General features: G+C 39.1%; 1 protein-coding gene across 1 annotated transcript in view; it reads right to left on the bottom strand.

Moving 5' to 3' along the window:
• The window catches only part of LOC121376126 (probable low affinity copper uptake protein 2), a 20,440-nt gene extending 3,229 nt beyond the window's left edge, over positions 1–17,211 (bottom strand). Inside the window, exons 1-4 of the mRNA XM_041503927.1 lie at positions 17,061–17,211; positions 9,631–9,740; positions 7,069–7,135; positions 591–687 (exon numbers count right to left, since the gene is read on the bottom strand). Coding sequence (XP_041359861.1) covers positions 591–687; positions 7,069–7,135; positions 9,631–9,708 — 242 coding nt within the window. The 5' untranslated portion in view covers positions 9,709–9,740; positions 17,061–17,211. The remainder of the gene's footprint in view (positions 1–590; positions 688–7,068; positions 7,136–9,630; positions 9,741–17,060) is intronic.
• Positions 17,212–19,624: the final 2,413 nt, after the last annotated feature.

A 19,624-nucleotide genomic window follows, 5' to 3' on the forward strand; every position in this document is an offset into this window, starting at 1 on the left:
AGCCTGTAGACCGATGGCATAACCACGACGCCACCGAGGCTGGTAAGGTATTTTATAATGTTTGTAAAATGATTACCTGTAAATAACAATAATTTAATTACAGTGAAAGCTCTCAAGACCGGAATTCCTTTAAAACCGAACGCTTTACAGAATCCATTTTTAAAAACCAGTACAGAACGTAACCTCTCTAAACCGGATCCCTCTTAAACCGGACATTTGTCTAGGTTCTAAAGGTGTTCAGTTTAGAGGGGTTTCACTATAGTTACAGAAAACATATTACAAACATTATAAAATACCATTATATACAGATAAAACTCGATATTGCCACATGAACATGAGAAGCATGATTAAAATTTGTTTAGGTTTTTGTTTTCTTTTAATCAGTAAGATAATTAAATGGTGTATAATTAAAATAAGATACAATTAACATTAAATTAGAAAGCATATAGTACGCTATTATGGAATATTTTAGATTATCAACGTATAAATTCATTCATGAAAATGGCGGGCGTGGTTGGGGTGAGAAGAGAACTCGACACTTCATTATTTCAAGACTTACGGAATTGTCATTTTGTCACCGTTCTACTTACCTGGGCATTCTCTTTATCACCTGGGTATTCAGGTAAAACTTGATTCCTTCATAGAACACCGCTAAAAACAGAGTCACGGCCAAGACAGTCGAAATACCTGAAGATGAAATAAAAATATTGATTCCAATCTAATTAAAATTAGCTCCACTATTACATGTGGTGGACATGAGCTCCAACTGGCTGGTGTTAGATCCACATGTAATAGTGGAGCTAATTTTAATTAGATTGTTGTCGTTTCAGCCAGTACACCACGACTGATACATCAAAGGCCGTGCTATATGCTATTCTGTCTGTAGGATGGTGCATATAAAAAAAAACCTTGCTACCAATGGAAAGATGTAGCGGGTTTCCTCTCTAAGACATATATGTCATAATTACCAAATGTTTGATGATTAATAAATCAATGTGCTCTAGTGGTGTCGTTAAAGAAAACAAACTTTAACAATGGAAAGAAACCCAGAACAGTAAGTCGTTTTGTCGTAGAAAACCAAATAATCTTCAAAGCAGTAAGACATAGCCCAGTGGTAAAGCGCTCGCTTAATACGTGGTCGGTTTGCGATCGATCCCCATCAGTGAGCCCATTGGGCCATTTCTCACTCCAGCCAGTGCACCACAACTGGTACATCAAAGGACGTGGTATGTGCTATCTCGTCTATGGGATGGTGCATATAAACGATCCCATGCTGTTAATCGAAAAAAGTAGCCCATGAAGTGGCGACAGCGGGTTACCTCTCTCTATATCTGTGTGGTCCGACGCCATATAACCGTAAATAAAATGTGTTGAGTGCGTCGTTAAATAAACCATTTCCTTCCTATCAAACTTTACCATCATCTGAAGACGAGATCCTGACAGATAACTGATGACATAACACACTGAAGAGTAATTGGAGAGCCAGTTTGATACAGTGCTACTAAGTTACAAAATTGAATTTTAATCCCTCCGTAAAAGGACAAAACTGCCAACAACAAAAGTGCAAAAATTTCTTTTTATTTTCTTAAACTGTTCGTTGACAACCGAACAGCACGGTTGGTTACACATCTATGCCGTCGACAAAAGAAGATTCATCTGAAAGTTCACTGGAATTAGTAAGGTAATTTGATATTTGTAGTTGTCAGTGAATGTATCAACAACGGAACCAGTCGAGTGTAAACCGACCAACGGCGATAAATTCCATTCTGTAGAGGGAGGTAACTATTGTTTGTTTAAAGCTGCTCTATCGGTTTGAGACGTGCGTTTTTCATTTAAACATTGTGTTACTTTTAAATACTAAAATGGATGAACTGATTCAGTTAAAATTCAATGTATATATAATATATATATATATATATATATATATATATATATATATATATATATATATACACACACACACACACACACACGCATGCATGCATGCAGGAGAGACCCAGGAAATATGTGAGTTCTTTTTTAAAAATCGAACGCCATGCCCATCTATATTAAACAAGAACACGTTTAACGACAATAGCTTCATATTAAAGCACATTATTATGTATTTATAACTGTGCGTGTGTGTTTTTGTGAGTTTTCCCGGCGAGAAAATTGCGAGAACGATGGTTTTGTTCGCACGTCGTTCACGTAAGTCAAATTATTTGTAACCTTCTTCATGGTCTTGACGATTTACTTAAAAACAAAATGGGTTACCCTAATTTATGTTTGCATAAACGATAAATTGTTGTCGCAAATATTCAATTTCAAGAGGCATGTTTTGGGGTGAGTTATTTGTTTTTGTTTTTTGTTGTTGTTGTTGTTGTTGTTGATGTTGTGTTTTTTTGTTATCCTTGCCCATCTCTTGCCCATCTTTTTAGTAATAACCGCATTTTGTTTTATACATATCGTTTAGTTTTGAATATGTTTATAACCAAGAGCCCACCTTCACCTTGATAAAATAAGATTTATGTGATGTTTTCTTGGATTGTATTGACATGACCATGGTGGTTGACATTGTATTGAGTAGACACGTGACGATGACTCGGGATTCCTCCCTTTATACTCACGTGACCAACTGTATCTGCTTACTCTTTAAATAGCTGCCCGAGTCACAAGACCTACTATGTAATATAATCAATGGCTTACAGAATGATTCAGTGAATGCGTGGGTGAATGACTGACTGAACGTATGAATGAATTTAAAGTTTATCTATGATGTAAACATTCAACACTTATAATTAAAACAAACTTGCGTAAAGAGCTGTGAAAATACAAATATCACAATCACAAACCAGTATCTTTCTGAAAAAAACCCCTGTAAAACTGAAATAAAACTGATTCAGTATGTCAGCATATTTTGTTTTCTCCCAAATATATGTTCTATGATTACAATACTTTCTACTAAAATAGAACGCACCGTCCGTGTTATGTTGATACATGTATATATACACCAATATACTTGAACCAAATTAAAGTCTGTTTTGTTTAACAACACCACTATCAGCACATCGGCTATTGGATGTCAAACATTTGGTAATTTTGACATATAGTCTTAGAGTTAAAGTTTGTTTTGTTTTAAGAGACCACTAACAGCACATCAGCTATTGGATGTCAAACATTTGGTAACAGCACATCGGCTATTGGATGTCAAACATTTGGTAACAGCACATCGGCTATTGGATGTCAAACATTTGGTAAGTTTGACATATAGTCTTAGAGTTAAAGTTAAAGTTTGTTTTGTTTAACGACACCACTAGAGCATATTTATTAATTAATCATCGGCTATTGGATGTCAAACATTTGGTCATTATGACTCGTAGTCATCACAGGAAATCCGCTACATTTTTCCTAATGCAGCAAGGAATATTTTGTATGCACTGTCGCACAGACTGGAAAGCACATACCACGGCCTTTGAACAAGTTGGAACGAGTATAGTCTTAGAGAGAAAACCCGTTATATTTTTTTCATTAGTAAAAAGGGATCTTTTATATGCACCATCCCACAGATAGGACAGCACATACCACGGTCTTTGATATACGAGTAGTGGTATACTGGCTGAAACGAGATGGGCCAACCGACTGGAATTTGTCTCAGACTGATCGCGCATCAAGCGAGCGTTTTACCACTGGGCTACATCTGTAGTTGTGCGATATTGAAATTTCAGGTTCGATATCGGCTTCTATATTATTGAGGTGATTTACCTCGGTATCGGTAATATCGAGCAGTATTTCGGTATACTACGTTTTAAATACATGCCCGAGTTAAGGCTCATCAGCTAATTTCATACTTTAAGTTGACACAAAATGCATGTACATGTTTTTCCTGTCGATTTTGAGGAAGAACGATGTCCATCCGCTCTTCTTTTCATATACTGTTAGGTTTTTTACTAAATTGCAGGGAAAAGATTTCAATACCGAAATTTCGGTATTTTGAGATATGCTCGGTATGGTAAATCGGTACTGACATGATACCGATACCGAACGGTATATATACGGTATACCGCCCAGCTCGAGCTACACCCCTCCCAATATACTTGAACAAAGCCTATAAGTAACTTGATTTTGGTATAGTTTTTACTGGTTGACTTTAAGCTTTAATTCTGAATTTCTTTTTAAATGATCAGCATCATGTATGCTAGTCTCAGACTACCAGATGCCAGCAGAAAGTTGGCAAACTTTGATGTCATAACTTCTACCACGACTATCCAGTTGCTAGTCTGAGCGCTCTTACAATTCGATTCTCGTCGTATAATGCATTAGTTGTTAATCTGAGCGCACCCGTCGTAAGTAGTAAGTTGAGAAAATTACAATCTAATTAAAATTAGCTCCAATATTACATGTGGATCTAACAGCAGCCCGTTGGAGCTCATGTCCAGTTGACCTTTCATTCGACCAATCAAAACCTTACTTGCAAAATCATGCCAGTGATTTGAAAAGAATTTAAAAACATTCGGGATTATGCCGAGGGTATACGAAATGATTTGGGTGAATTACGAAGCATGCCGGGAACTAATTGCAATATAAAAATTTATTTAAAAAATTCGTTTTGAAGACGAAACACTTCCAAGCTAACTTGCGATGAGGACAGACGTCTCGCCATGTACTCTCGAGTTACCCCCCCCCCCCCCACACACACACCTGGGGGGACTCTTACTGAGCTATGGGAAGCTACTTGAGTATCGCGTCACGTACACCGGGTCACGGGCTTCAGTGACTGGTGTACGGCGACGCGATCGTACAGAAGAAGAGGAGGAGATGGAGAAAGAGGAAAAGCGCGCCAGAAACAGCACGGGGGGGGGGGGGGACCAAAACTGGTGGCTCAACCGCCAGCGGCGGTCCCTTCTGCGACGCCGCCCCCAGCTCAGCCTGAGTCGAGGAAACCAGCTACGCCGGAACCGTCGACCTCCTAGAGGAACACTCAGCACCGCGGTGTGTGAGACGCCCCGTAAAGGCCCTCCATCGCCGACTACTACGTGGCCCAGACAGAACTGGCCGGTATCCCCGGTACTGCCAGTCGTCAAGCCACCGGCCCGATCAGCCGCCGTTGGAAAGAGGAAGGCCGTCGCTCAGCCGAGCGACCAACCTGACAAGGCCCGGCCTCCTCCAACACCCGCACCGTCCCCCTCCGACTCGGTAGCCGTCTGGAAAGTTCAGATCTGGAAAATTAGGTCCGGCTTCCTGAAGTTCGTGCAGGGGGACATCTCGGATCCGGCATCACTGATGGGCGGACTAGTGAAACCAGAGCTAAAACAACTGCCTGATGGAAGCGCTTACGAGCTACACACCATCAAATCTACAGTCGGCAAGACGGGGTTGGTACAAACTCAGCGCCGAGAAGGAGTCTACCAACAAGCGGTCATGGTTAGAGAGGTGGATAGCCACAGGATCGTCAAGGCCCTTTTCGGCAACGACTACCGGAGTGTCATAACCATCCTCGCCGACCAGAGATGGAAGCACTTCATCCCCGCCTTTGCCGGTTCTCCACTCATCGGTTCGCCGTAGGCCAAACTCCAACGACCTTAACGAGGCCACTCACGTGGACATATAGATCGGACTTTAAACATTTAGACCTTCGTTCAAAATTTTATGTCGAAATTACTTAAAAAAACAAAAAACAAAACAATAGTCCGATCCTCTCTTCTTTCTCTTATTTATTTTTGGACTGTCCTTCTAAAATGCTCCAAATTATATAAATATTCGGCCGAGCAGTCAATTCCTTTTATTTTTGGCTTGTAATTTTTTTAATTATTATTTTTATTTTATTCTATTCAAAATTCGGCCTATTTTCAACACTACCCCCCCCCCTCCCCACGCACACACACACACACACACACACACACACACACACACACACACACACATCCCGAGTCAGGCCACCGATCTTATCGGAGGTCGGACTCGGGAAGGGCGTGTTCGAAACCCTAGTGGTATATGGACACGTTAAACTAGTTATCATCATCATCATCATCATCAAGACGGGAAAAAAAACCGTGATGGTATAGCCATAAAATCTGTTTATACTAGTATACAATCCAGAATTTATTACTGCATTTTCCTCCCTGTTTTTGCAATGTTGAAATAGACCAACAAGTTCGCCTATTACATAAATAGTCTCGCCCGATATTTTTAGAATTTGTATGCTGCCGAATAACGCTATAAAAGGCGAAGTCTAATTGGTCGATATTTAAAATGTTATTTATAGATGAAATGTCACCTGGACATAGGAGTCCACGCAATGCTGTTAGATCTACTGGTAGACCCAGAAGAGCTAATTTTAATCAAATTGAGAAAATTACAATGATCAAGATCTCATTTTCACTAACTCCTTCTATCTTAGCTGAATGGCTCCATTAAATGAATTAAGGAACGGATAAACACTGACTTTAATTGGAACCCTAAACCACATTGTTAACCCTTGTTAATGTCTTATCTCAATTTGTATTTGCTGCCTCAAATGCAGCTATGGCATGTATTGCTGCATATAACCAATAGAGAGCAGTATTTGAATATTTGGGATACATGGCTATACACACTGGCAACAAAAACAACATATCACACGGTATTTCATCCTACACACCAAGAGTAATGTCCTCCTAAGGTTCAGCAGACCCTTTAGACATGAACCTCAATAAAAGTTAAAGTTTGTTTTGTTTAAGTACACCACCAGATCACATTGATATATTTATAATCACCGACTATTGGACATCAAACGTATAGTCTTATAGAGGAAACCCACTACATTTTCCCATTAGTAGCAAGGGATCTGTATATGCACTATCCCACAAACATGAGAGCACATACAACGGTCTACCAGTAGTGGTGCAATGGATAAAACGAGAAATAGCCCAATGGACCCATCGGCTGGGATCGATCCAAGATCGACCGCGCATCAGGCAATCGCTTAACCACTCGGCTACGTCTCGCCACATTGAAGCTTAATCGTGTATATGGTCAACACACGTAATATTCTGCTGCTAACCACGATTAGCTAGGGTTATTTAAGTAAAAAATAATGTCTAATGTTCTAACCTGGAATGGTCCCAAGAACCCATACTTCAAACATCAACGTCGTATTGGTTTTTGTTGTAAAGTAAGCCTGGAAATAAATATTACATATAAATATAATTAATTAAGAGAGAGAGAGGGACGAGAGAGAGAGAGAGAGAGAGAGAGAGAGAGAGAGAGAGAGAGAGAGAGAGAGAGAGAGAGAGAGACACACACAGACAGACAGACAGACATATAGGGGAGAGAGAGGGGAGGGGTAGATAGAAAAAGAGAGAACGGAAGGTGAGGATGCATTGGGAGAATTGCATGGATGAAAGGAATTAATGGATGGAAGGAATGAAGAAGAGATATAACATCTCATCCGTAATGTGAGGCGTATATGCTTTGAAGAATATTATGCTAAGAAATGAGCACATGCTGAAGAATGGTTCAATATGTAATATTCTTACAGGACGAATACGCAATCTTCAAAAGAAGATGCAAAACATTTGACTGACGAAACCTTAAATAATATACTAAACAACCACGGCAATCGGCAGTGCTGTGGAGATTGGCGTGGAGAGGGGGTAATTATCCGCAGCACGTTTTTTTGTTGTTTTTTTGCTGTGGACTAAATTCATTTTTTTTCCAGGCATGTTTTTTCGCCGTGGACAGTTTCTCATTTGCAAGGGTTGCTAAATCCAATAAGAAAGTTAACACTTATGAATAATTCCACGTAAAATGACAGTTTATGCTTTATATTTTGTTTTTAATTGAACGTGATATTGTAATGTATCGGAGACGGCACCTTTAAACGTACTAAAATAAGACATGGGTATTAACCTTGGAATAAACCGACACCAGAATTGGAGCATGACAAAACGGTTAGTGACACAAATCTGTTTTGGGAGAAGAATTGGATATACTATACTGGTAACATATTTACCTATTGGAGCCACGTTTAGTATTTCCAAAGCAGAAATACATAAATAAGAAATTCAATGCACGATGCCGTCGAGTAGGCTATAATACGTGTTGCCGGAGACGTCGAAGGAAAGAAATGTTTTATTTAACGACGCACTCAACACATTTTATTTATGGTTATACGACGTCAGACATATGGTTAAGGACCACTCAGATATTGAGAAAGGAAACCCGCTGTCGCCACTTCATGGGCTACTCTTTTCCATTAGCAGCAAGGGATCTTTTATATGCACCATCCGACAGACAGGATAGCACATACCACGGCCTTTGATGTACCAGTCGTGGTGCACTGGAAGGCTGGGGAGGGAGTGGGAGGGGTATGAAACCAGTCCCAGTTTTAAAATGATAGAACAGTTTATTGAGACTATCATATTACGCACATAAGTGCATCTATGATTTACAAATTTATCAAGGAAAGGCCACTCATGGCTCTCATAGACAGAAGTTAAAATTATCTCCGATGGACCTGGTTCAACAACGTGAATTACGCATTGTAAATAATTTGCAGGGCAGTAGGCTTACATGTATACCACGGTCCTTGATATATATCGGATTGGGGGGAGGGGGGGGGGAGGCGGGATGTAGCTCAGTGGTAAAGCGCTCGCTTGATGCGCAGTCGGTCTTGGATCGATCCCCGTCGGTGGGCCCATTGGGCTATTTCTCGTTCCAGCCAATGCACCACGACTGATATATCAAAGGCCGTGGTATGTGTTATCAAGTCTGTGGGATGTGCATATAAAAGATCCCTTGCTACTTATAGAAAAATGTAGTGGGTTTCCTCTATAAGACTATATGTCAAAATTAACAAATGTTTGACATCCAATATCCGATAATTAATATATCAGTTTGCTCTAATGGTGTCGCTAAACAAAACAAACTTCGAAGTCAGCTGTAAAGAATTATGCACCACACAATTCTTGGATCACTGGCCTATTGATTTTCCTTGTTGTTGATGTGACACACAGCACTAGACTAGAATCTTGAATATAATTTAAATAGTTAGTCCTCACAAGCAAGAAAGGAAAGGATGACCACATACACCGATAATTATAATTATAATAATAATGATAATAATAATAAATAAAAAAAAGATAAAATACTACTACTACTAATAATAATACTAATAATAAATAAATTAATAAATAAATTAAAAATAGTAAAGGAAAGGAATATTTGCTGAACAAAACCTCAGCACAATTTATATTACTAGTTTGAAAATTTAAAGTTTGTTTGGTTTAACGACACCACTAGAACACATTGATTTATTAATCATCTGCTATTGGATGTCAAACATTTGATAATTTTGTTTCATAGTCTTCAGACGAAACTCGCTAATTTGTTTTCATTAGCAGCATGGAATCTTTTATATGCACTTTCCCACAGATAGCACAGCATATACCACGGCCTTTGATAGAACAATTGTGGTGCACTGGTTGGAACAGGAAAAAACTAATCAGAGAATAGGTCTGCTGAGGTGGTTCGATCCTCAGCATCTGAGACCAGCCTGTAGACTACCGAATGAGCTCTAGATCCACCCCTCCTCCCTATAGACAGGAAGGCACATACCATAACCAAAAATATATAAATTATACATGTACTAGTACATATATGCAGAGTACTCACATGATGACTTTCTTGTTTGACATAATCTTCACCGACGCTGTCCACATGGTAATGAGTTGAATGGTTGGTTTCATCCATGATGTTGTTACCCGGAACAAGTTAAACTGCCACTGTCAAAGCAAACGTAAATAATGGTTTCAATTTTTACAAGTTGTGCCTTTTATACTCTGTTGGAGCCCATGTTTACAGGTTGCACACGGTGTTTTCTTTAAACATAACCAGGAGCCTAGTCGCGGGGGTTCACCTGTTTAATAGATCTGCTGCTTTTCATTGTAGCTGTTTCAATGTCTGTCAGGTGATAACATATCTGTGAATAGGTGTGTAGCGGAGTATAAAACGGCCTTGTTCGCTGACCCTTTTTGTACCCATCTCAACCAATCTCTTTTTTTCTTACTTGGATGTTCATCTGTCAGCCACAGATTTTGTGTTTTTCAATGCATATTCTTACAGGATTTTTTTTTAGGTGTGTGTGGGGGGGGGGGGGGGGGGGGAGGGGGTCACACAATTGTAAAAAGGGAAATTTGAGTTTGTCGAAGGCAAATGGAGCCAGATCTGAAGATTTGTTGGGGGGGTGGGGGTGGGATTGAGGGCATGCTCCCTGGAAAATTTGGAAATAATGATGCTAAGAAACGCGTTTTTCAGTATATAAAAAAAAATGTATTGATGATGAATATTAAAAAAAAAAGTAATTTAAAATTGCACTTCAAACGAGCTGGAAAAGTAATTTAAAATTGCACTTCAAACGGGCGGAAGGTGGGGTGGTGATCATGGGACCCATGTGGGCCCGACTGTGCATGTACAAGTTATTAATTTAAATCGACACTAAAGCCAATATGACCGGCCTCGGTGGCGTCGTGGCAGGCCATCGGTCTACAGGCTGGTAGGTACTGGGTTCGGATCCCAGTCAAGGCATGGGATTTTTAATCCAGATACCGACTCCAAACCCCGAGTGAGTGCTCCGCAAAGCTCAATGGGTAGGTGTAAACCACTTGTACCGACCAGTGATCCATAACTGGTTCAACAAAGGCCATGGTTTGTGCTATCCTGCCTGTGGGAAGCGCAAATAAAAGATCCCTTGCTGCCTGTCGTAAAAAAGAGTAGCCTATGTGGCGACAGCGGATTTCCTCTAAAAACAGTGTCAGAATGACCATATGTTTGACGTCCAATAGCCGATGATAAGATTAAAAATCAATGTGCTCTAGTGGCGTCGTTAAATAAAACAAACTTTACATTTTTTTTCTAAAGCCAATATCGATTTGAATTTGATTAGTATGTTAATTTCAACCTCTGATTTATAATGTTAATCTGTTGGAACTACTTTCATGATTTAAAAATAAAGAATGGGGAGGGGGTATTCCAGTATACCACACCCCGTTCGCTAAACATACATGCGTAACAACAAGAAAACATACATAAGTGTGGAGTTATATTTTTAAAACTGTCACGCGGGTACGCTTTGGGATACGCAAACATACCCGTCGTGGGATACACCATAAAAAAAAAGTTGTAATAAAAAACCCCCAGATGTTTTCATATACATGTAATATTATTTTTAAAAAATTCATCGCTTCAAAAAAGATATACCAAGAAACGAAATATTCATTGTTTGATATTACTTATTCTTATATTTAAAGCATATATAATACGCAAACTATGGGATATTAAGAAAGGGTAAGCAAAAAACCCCTAAAAACAAATGTTTGTATAAAATGTAATTTTAATTGTTAAGCAATATCTGTTGGTTGAAACCATGTTACAATGACAGCAAACTGAGTCCAGCCTGTTTAAGATGTTAGGTCTCATATAGTAATAATTGTTTAGATCTGTAGAAAAAACACAAACTTTAACTATAGTGTTTTAACACCTGGCGACTGGGGCTGAACCAATCCAAAGAGAAGCGAGTATAATTTTCTACACATTCGCAAGGCACTCCACAACAGAACATTTTAAAATAGGTGGTTTTCGTGTTATGGATTTGTTAACAATCAATCAGTCAGTCAGTCAGTCAGTCAGTCAGTCAGTCATTAATTCATCCATGGTTTGATATTGTAGTTGTGGTCACTTGTGAGTGCTGATAGCTCTATAATGACAACAAGGCTTACTTAATGAGCAATCAATTGATCAATGGTTTGGCATATATACCTCAATTTTAGGTTAAATTTTGATTTAGTATTCTTCAAAACATGTCAACTGAACTTATCAACCATTAAAATTTAATATTTAACATAAAAGGTGTCTTTTTAACACAAATTGTTAGATTTCCATGCCAAAAACACCGCCATTTTCGTCAGCCATTTTAACTGTTTGACAACCAATTATTTGACAGTATAACAAACCGTTTGGATGAACTTACTGACTTCATAAACATCAGGGTTGACACCAAGATCACCTTTCTAAGTGTTCTAGTTCTAAAGATATACAATTTTATTGATGGACTAACTTTAGAAAAATGTCGTCTTATATTTCCATGAACTCTGCACCACAAAGATTAATTTTCACCATGGTGACAAATGTTATACTTCCGGCCCCGGTACATTTCACTTTAGGGGGCCTCTGCTGCAGGACTAAGGTAATAATCTTGAGCTTCTACAGACATTAGGATAACTAAAACATGCCAGATGCACAGTTCTAAGCTGAATAATAGACTGTAGATGTCAAGCAGAATACTTAATATACAATGATCTTACAGGAGTGTGTATCTTTAATCGCTTTATATACTAGTATTTATATGTACTCCCACCTCAAATGTTTACCGTACGATGGTTTTATACAAGTGTGTACCTGTAGCCGCTATTTATATGTACACTCACCACAATTGCCTACTAAAAGTAACGTACAATGTTTTTATAGCAACGTGTACCTTTAACCGTTATTTATATGTACTCCCACCACAAGTGTCTGCTACAAGTAACGTACGATGGTTTTATACAAGTGTGTGCCTGTAACCGCTATTTACATGCACTCCCACCACAAGTGTCTACTAAAAGTAACGTACGATGTTTTTATAGCAGCGTGTACCTGTAACCGCTATTTACATGTACTCCCACCACAAGTGTCTACTAAAAGTAACGTACGATGTTTTTATAGCAGCGTATACCTTTAACCGCTATTTATATGTACACCCACCTCAAGTGTCTCTTTCAAGTAACGTACGATGTTTTTATAGGAGCGTGAACCTTTAACCGCTATTTATATGTACTCCCACCTCAAGTGTCTACTAAAAGTAACGTACGATGTTTTTATAGGAGCGTGAACCTTTAACCGCTATTTATATGTACACCCACCTCAACCTTTAACCGCTATTTATAGGATGTACACCCACCTCAAGTGTCTACTAAAAGTAACGTACGATGCTTTTTATAGCAGCGTATACCTTTAACCGCTATTTATATGTACACCCACCTCAAGTGTCTCTTTCGATGTTTTATAAGTAACGTACGATGTTTTTATAGGAGCGTGAACCTTTAACCGCTATTTATATGTACTCCCACCACAAGTGTCTACTAAAAGTAACGTACGATGTTTTTATAGGAGCGTGTACCTTTAACCGCTATTTATATGTACACCCACCTCAAGTGTCTCTTTCAAGTAACGTACGATGTTTTTATAGGAGCGTGAACCTTTAACCGCTATTTATATGTACTCCCACCTCAAGTGTCTACTAAAAGTAACGTACGATGTTTTTATAGGAGCGTGTACCTTTAACCGCTATTTATATGTACTCCCACCTCAAGTGCACTTCAACGCTCTCTACGCTGGGACTGCGAAGTACTGTGTTCTAACGTCATTCTTCTTTAGCCACGGGGACACCCATTAAGAAGTATAAGTAACGACGTAATCACACACCACACTCACACCCAGTGCTGTGGCGAACATGCTAACAAATGATATCGTTTATAGATACCAGTGTTACAATGAAGAGCGGTTGAAGTTAAGTTGAATTATACTGCTCAACATAAAAGTGGGAGAAAAAAAAATAATGTTTGTTTAATAACATCGAGTCATTTTGTTTTTAAAACAGCCATAAGCGTACGAGACGGGAGTGTGGTGGGGAGAGGTGGGGTTTGGGGGCAGACAACTGCGCCACCTTTGCTGGAGAAAATACTCAAATTCGGAAAAAAAACCGATAGAGATTTTCGGACACAATTAGCTGGCCTGAAACTTTTTCATATGTTTTCCCATCGTTCTACCATCAATGCTTAGTGTTTCGTCCTGTTTGGCAGTAATGCTAATATGAATAAATGTTGTTATCCAGATTCGGGTTAACGAACATTTGTTTAACGACACCCCAGCACCTCCTGCTATTTGGTGTCTAACATTATGTTTATTTCGAAATTTGGTAAAAAGAGAGAAAGAGAAGAAACCCGCAGCAAATGTCATTAATCTCCATTTTCACATAGGCAGGGCAGTAGGCTTACATGTACACCACGGTCCTTGGTATGTATCGGATGGGGGGGGGGGGGGCGGGATGTAGCCCAGTGGTAAAGCGCTCGCTTGGTGCGCGGTCTGTGTGGGATCGACCCCGTCGGTGGGTCCATTAGGCTATTTCTCGTTCCAGCCAGTGCATCACAACTGGTATACCAAAGGCCGTGGTATGTGCTATCCTGTCTGTGGATGGTGCATATAAAAGATCCCTTGCTACTAATGGAAACAAATGTAGCGGGTTTTCTCTCTAAGACTATACGTCGAAATAACCACACGTTTGACATCTAATAGCCGATGATTAATAAATCAATGTGCTCTAGTGGTTTCGTTAAACAAAACAAACTTTTAACTTTGAACTGGATCAGTTTTGAAACACTGGGTGGGTCGGATCCACTGAGGGCGATTGATCCTGAGACTCATCGCACCTCAGACGAGCGTTCTACCACTAAGCTGCGTTCCGCCCCTTAAGAGGAAAGAAGCCCACTTTGTATTTGTACCATTATGACATAGGTTTTTTTTAATACAGCAGCAAAGTATTTATATGCACTCACTCACAGATAGGATAGCACATACCACTGCCTTTTATATATCATTTGTCTACGCTGCCATTTTATTTATAGCTGAGGTGAGACGTAGCTCAAATAGCTTGGGAGCGAGACGTATCCCAGTGGTAAAGCGTTCGCTTGATGCGCGGTCGGTTTCGGATCGATCCCCGTCAGTGGGCCCATTGGGCTATTTCTCGCTCCAGCCAGTGCACCACGACTGGTATATCAGAGGCCGTGGTATGTGTTATCCTGTCTGTGGGACGGTGCATATAAAAGATCCCTTGCTGCTAATCGAAAAGAGTAGTCCATGAAGTGGCGACAGCGGGTTTTTTCTCTCTATATCTGTGTGGGCCGTAACCATATGTCCGACGCCATATAACCGTATTTAAAATGTGTTGAGTGCGTCGTTAAATAAAACATTTCCTTCTTTTGTATACAGCTCTACAGCACAAAATTAAACACTTAATTGTACAGGAAATTCGTGATCGACGACTGTCTCAACCTTGACACAACGTTACGCAAACTTTTAACACGCACGTGTGCGCCCGGCTTAACGCTCTGTTTCCATTTTAAATAGTATTCATTTGCTGAAAAGATATTAAACAAATACAAGCACACAACTGTTACATCTAAGTTCATTAGGCAGACAGACAGATAACTTATTTACGTCAGAACAACAAATCTGTGATCATTACTTGTGTCACGACAGGTGTACTTTAACAGTTTTCTGATGGAAACATGCCAAAAATTACCCACACCCACACATCTGTGAACAATGAATTTCCAAGTACCTGCTATATTAAACACACTTACATTGTATGTAATAGTGTAAGCTTAATATATGGGGACCAGGGGCGTACGCTGGGGGGGGGGGGGGGGGGGGGGGGGGGGGGTTGGCTCGGGGGGTTCGGACGAACCCTCATCCCCGCTGAAGTAAATGGTCCGCTTTCAGAACTAAAACATATTGGTTAATACATATGGAGTTTCTGGTGGTGCAAATTTTTTTTTTGAAAAAGGGTCCACTTGGTTCATATTCGAACCACCCTAGGTCCAGATCACGCTCCTTACCCATTTCCCTCTGTTACTTTGCTCAGAACGGGTTGCAGATTCGAGCTCTTTCGGTCCTCAGATTTCCATCTCCAGGGCCATCGCACTAACAGTAGCCCCTCCCCACTTTTAAATACGCATCGCGGGCCATGAATACTATTATTTCGAGTATCAAATTAACGAAACAAAGATTTTCTTTCCTTTTCCAAGCATTTACCATTGTTTGACACCCAATAGCCGATGTATGTTTCGTTAAACATTCATTCATTCATTACTCCCTTTTCCAAATTTTTGCTTCATAGCAGGTATGTCAATGATAATTGTTGTAAAAAGTGCGTACACACACACACATCCATCCACACCCAGAGAGAGAGAGAGAGAGAGAGAGAGAGAGAGAGAGAGAGAGAGAGAGAGAGAGAGAGAGAGAGAGAGAGAGAGAGAGAGAGAGAGCAAAGGAAATATTGATCATTTTAAACAAATATAATACTACTAAATAAGTCTGATTCCAATGTACCATGCTGTTAGATCTACTGGTAGACCCACTAGAGCTAATTTTAATCAGATTGCCCATTTAAAGACTGAATATGTTCTACGCATGTGTCCTTTTTACAATGTAACTCGTAATATCCATCCTGAAAACTGCTTTAATTTTAATTGTAATACATTGTTATTTGGAGATCCAAACTTCAGTGTCCAAGACAATGTTTCGATATTTAAATCCGTCCAGAACTTCATTATTAATAGTAAATGTTTTAAGGAAACATCGTGTACAAAGTAGACTACCAAAATATTATATTGTCAACCATTCCTCCTCCTTTATCTTTCTTCTCCAGCCTTTCTTGGTTTAAACAATATTTATTAGCAAATCAAATTTGGGATTGGCCAACAGGCAAGTGCCTATATTAAGCCTTTCTTCTTCTTTTCCCTTTTCTCCAAGAATGTTAAAAAGTCCGGAGGAACCATATACATGTGATGCTGACTAGACCTTAATATAGGCGTCATCGGCCTCAGTGGTGTCGGACATAAAGCTGGTAGGTACTGGGTTCGCAGCTCGGTATCGGCTCCCACCCAGAACATGTTTTAACGACTCAATGCGTAAGTGTGAGACCATTACACCCTCTTCTCTCTCACTAACCACTAATAAATAACAACTAACCCACTGTCCTGGACATAAAACGTAGGAAGCTGATGTATGTACCCAGTACAGCGTACTTGAATCTTAATTGGATATAAGCACGAAAATAAATTGAAAATAAATATATAGGCGTCAGCCTGTTAGCCAATTTCAAAATTGTTTATTATTGTTACAGCAAATAAATATGTTTAACACACAGACACACGCACAGCAAAGGGTGGGGTTAATACAAATTAGCAAATATAATTTTAATTTTAAAATATTAAAACTGTACTCACATGAATTAAGTTCACTGATACTTTTGATCATCCTTGTTGTCATGGTAGGCCTACAGACTACGGCTGATCCCGGATAGAGTCTGTAATTCGTCAAATATTTTTTTCTGAGTAACATTGAATGTTGCTTGGATGTTGATTGGTCAATCATCCAGGAAGCGAAGTCTTTTTAACGGGTATAGCAACAACAATACCCAACAACAACCAAAATTACCATACGTTAACCAGTTAATGAAACTAAAGGTCAACATACAACTATACTTGATATATTTCAAATCGTATTACGTTATTTTATGTCTTCAATGTTAATTTATGAAACTTTAGTTTTATTATTATTATTATTTATTTATTTTATTTTATTTATATCTATATATTGTAATATCAAGGATTGTAAAGTACACAGTTTACTGAAATATTCTGAAATGTATCTATATTATTAACACACGTCTCTATAATATCATGTATTTATATTATTAATACACATATCTTTATAATGTGATACCATGTAATGTATTTGTATATGTATTCATATATGTACCAAGCAATGTATTCGGATTATTTGTACCCTCCTGTAAAACATCTTGTCAAAATCAGAATATGTATGTTCCTCTTACGCCGTTGCATAACGGCCTGGGTGTAATAAAGTTCTGTTCTGTTCTGTACAGTGGAACCTTCTCAATCGGCCACCTCTTTAATAAGCACCCGCCTGTCTTAAGAAACCATTGTAGTTGCACACATAATCTTGTACAAACATCTGACCTTTAAAGAACACCATGAATTTCTGCTTTCTGACATCCCGTAGGTGGTTGTTTATCTCAGGTCTGACTCTATTGCTATTTAAATTGCATCACTGTTGTCACGGGGATTCTATAATTCCCGTAACTGAATAAAACACGATTATCAAAATATCTCTCCTAACTGTATATCTATTAGATCTCTCTGTAACAGGCGGTTAAACCCTAGTATGGCTCGTCTCTAGGTATGATCAGAGATACGATCTTATATAAAGTATATATTATTATAGCACGTTAGTTCTCTAGAAACACAACAAAAACACAATACACTTTGGAATCTGTATTAATCTACGGTGACAAATGTACAGCCGTAGTAGTTAATTAATAACAGCAATAATAACAACCCAGAACTGATCACTTAATTAGTTAATCTCTAGGTGTCTAGTTACACAATATGCGAATCACTTCACCGTTACACCACACCCACACGTGTGATAATTGAGAAACGCTTCCAGGAGAAGTTAATTAATAAAGGAATTACAACACCATTCCTAACTGGTTAATTTTTAATTTACCCTTCCTACTCGTTCAGTAACGTGTGATAATTTAGGAACGCTTCCAGGGGAACTTAATTAATAAAGGAATTACAGCTCTATTCCTAACGGGTTAATTTTTAATTAACCCTAACTACTCATTCAGTAACCTTGTAACACAGAATTAATACTGGTACCTATCACAATAAAGACAATAACCTACAGTTTACCTAGGTCGTCTAGGATGACTGGCTAAGCTTTATATTACCAAATACTCGTATAATGTTAGAACAAAAAGTCTACGATTTACTTCGTCAGATGACCGAAGACACTGTCTAAAGAATATTGGTATAATACAGTATTAAAATTATTTAAAGTCACATCAATCACATCAAGGTTATACACAGAGCAGAAATAAAAATATTTACCAAAGTCCAACGGACTACGTTCCCTGGGAGCCTTCCTATTCTGGTTCTCCTAGACATCTCTAAATTCTAGCTATTTATTCAAAAATCAGAAAACGCCTGGGGGTACAAGGCGGTACCTCCCCCTATCATCTGATATTTCACCTCTACTAGAGTCGGTATATTTCTCTCTGATCGTCAGACTTACTGACGCCTTGGTCGCCAAAATCACGGTCGTCGAAACCGCACTCGCAGAGGTATTACGTAACTACTCGCCACATGGCCTCCACAGCTGGACTAAGTGCATATTGGAATGCCCGATCGCGCGAAGTATTACGTAACAAGTTGCCCAGCTAGCTAAGTGCAATTAAAACTGCACACGGCCTTCTAACACAATTAAAATCGCCACAGGCGAAACAAATTTAAGAGCATGTTCCATCACACACCCCCACCTCAAAAAGGATATTTCCTCTACTCTAGGAATAGGGAAATATACTACATTAAAACAAAAAGGTGCGTTAACCGACGCATACGGGCATTTATAACACATGTAATAATAAGGTGACTACCAGTAATCACACTGAGTCTCTGAGTTCTTGGTATACAAAATAAAATATATATAAACAAAACAGAAATCAAGAATGTCAACACATTATCATAACGTTCAACTTCGGGACAGGGCATCAGCGATTACATTGGATGTGCCCTTGATATGTCCAATGGTAATTGGGTATTCTTGCAGAAGAAGACTCCATCTCAAAACTCTCTGGTTGGAGGCTTTCATTAGGATGGTCCAGTCCGTCTTCGTCTTCTTGGAACAGCACAGCTCCAGCACCCACGTCAATGGCACCCACAGCTAGCTTGAACGGCATTCGGTAGTCTGGTGCTGCCATCAC

This window comes from Gigantopelta aegis, chromosome 6, assembly GCF_016097555.1.
Source record: "Gigantopelta aegis isolate Gae_Host chromosome 6, Gae_host_genome, whole genome shotgun sequence".
Classification (NCBI taxonomy): Eukaryota; Metazoa; Mollusca; class Gastropoda; order Neomphalida; family Peltospiridae; genus Gigantopelta; species Gigantopelta aegis.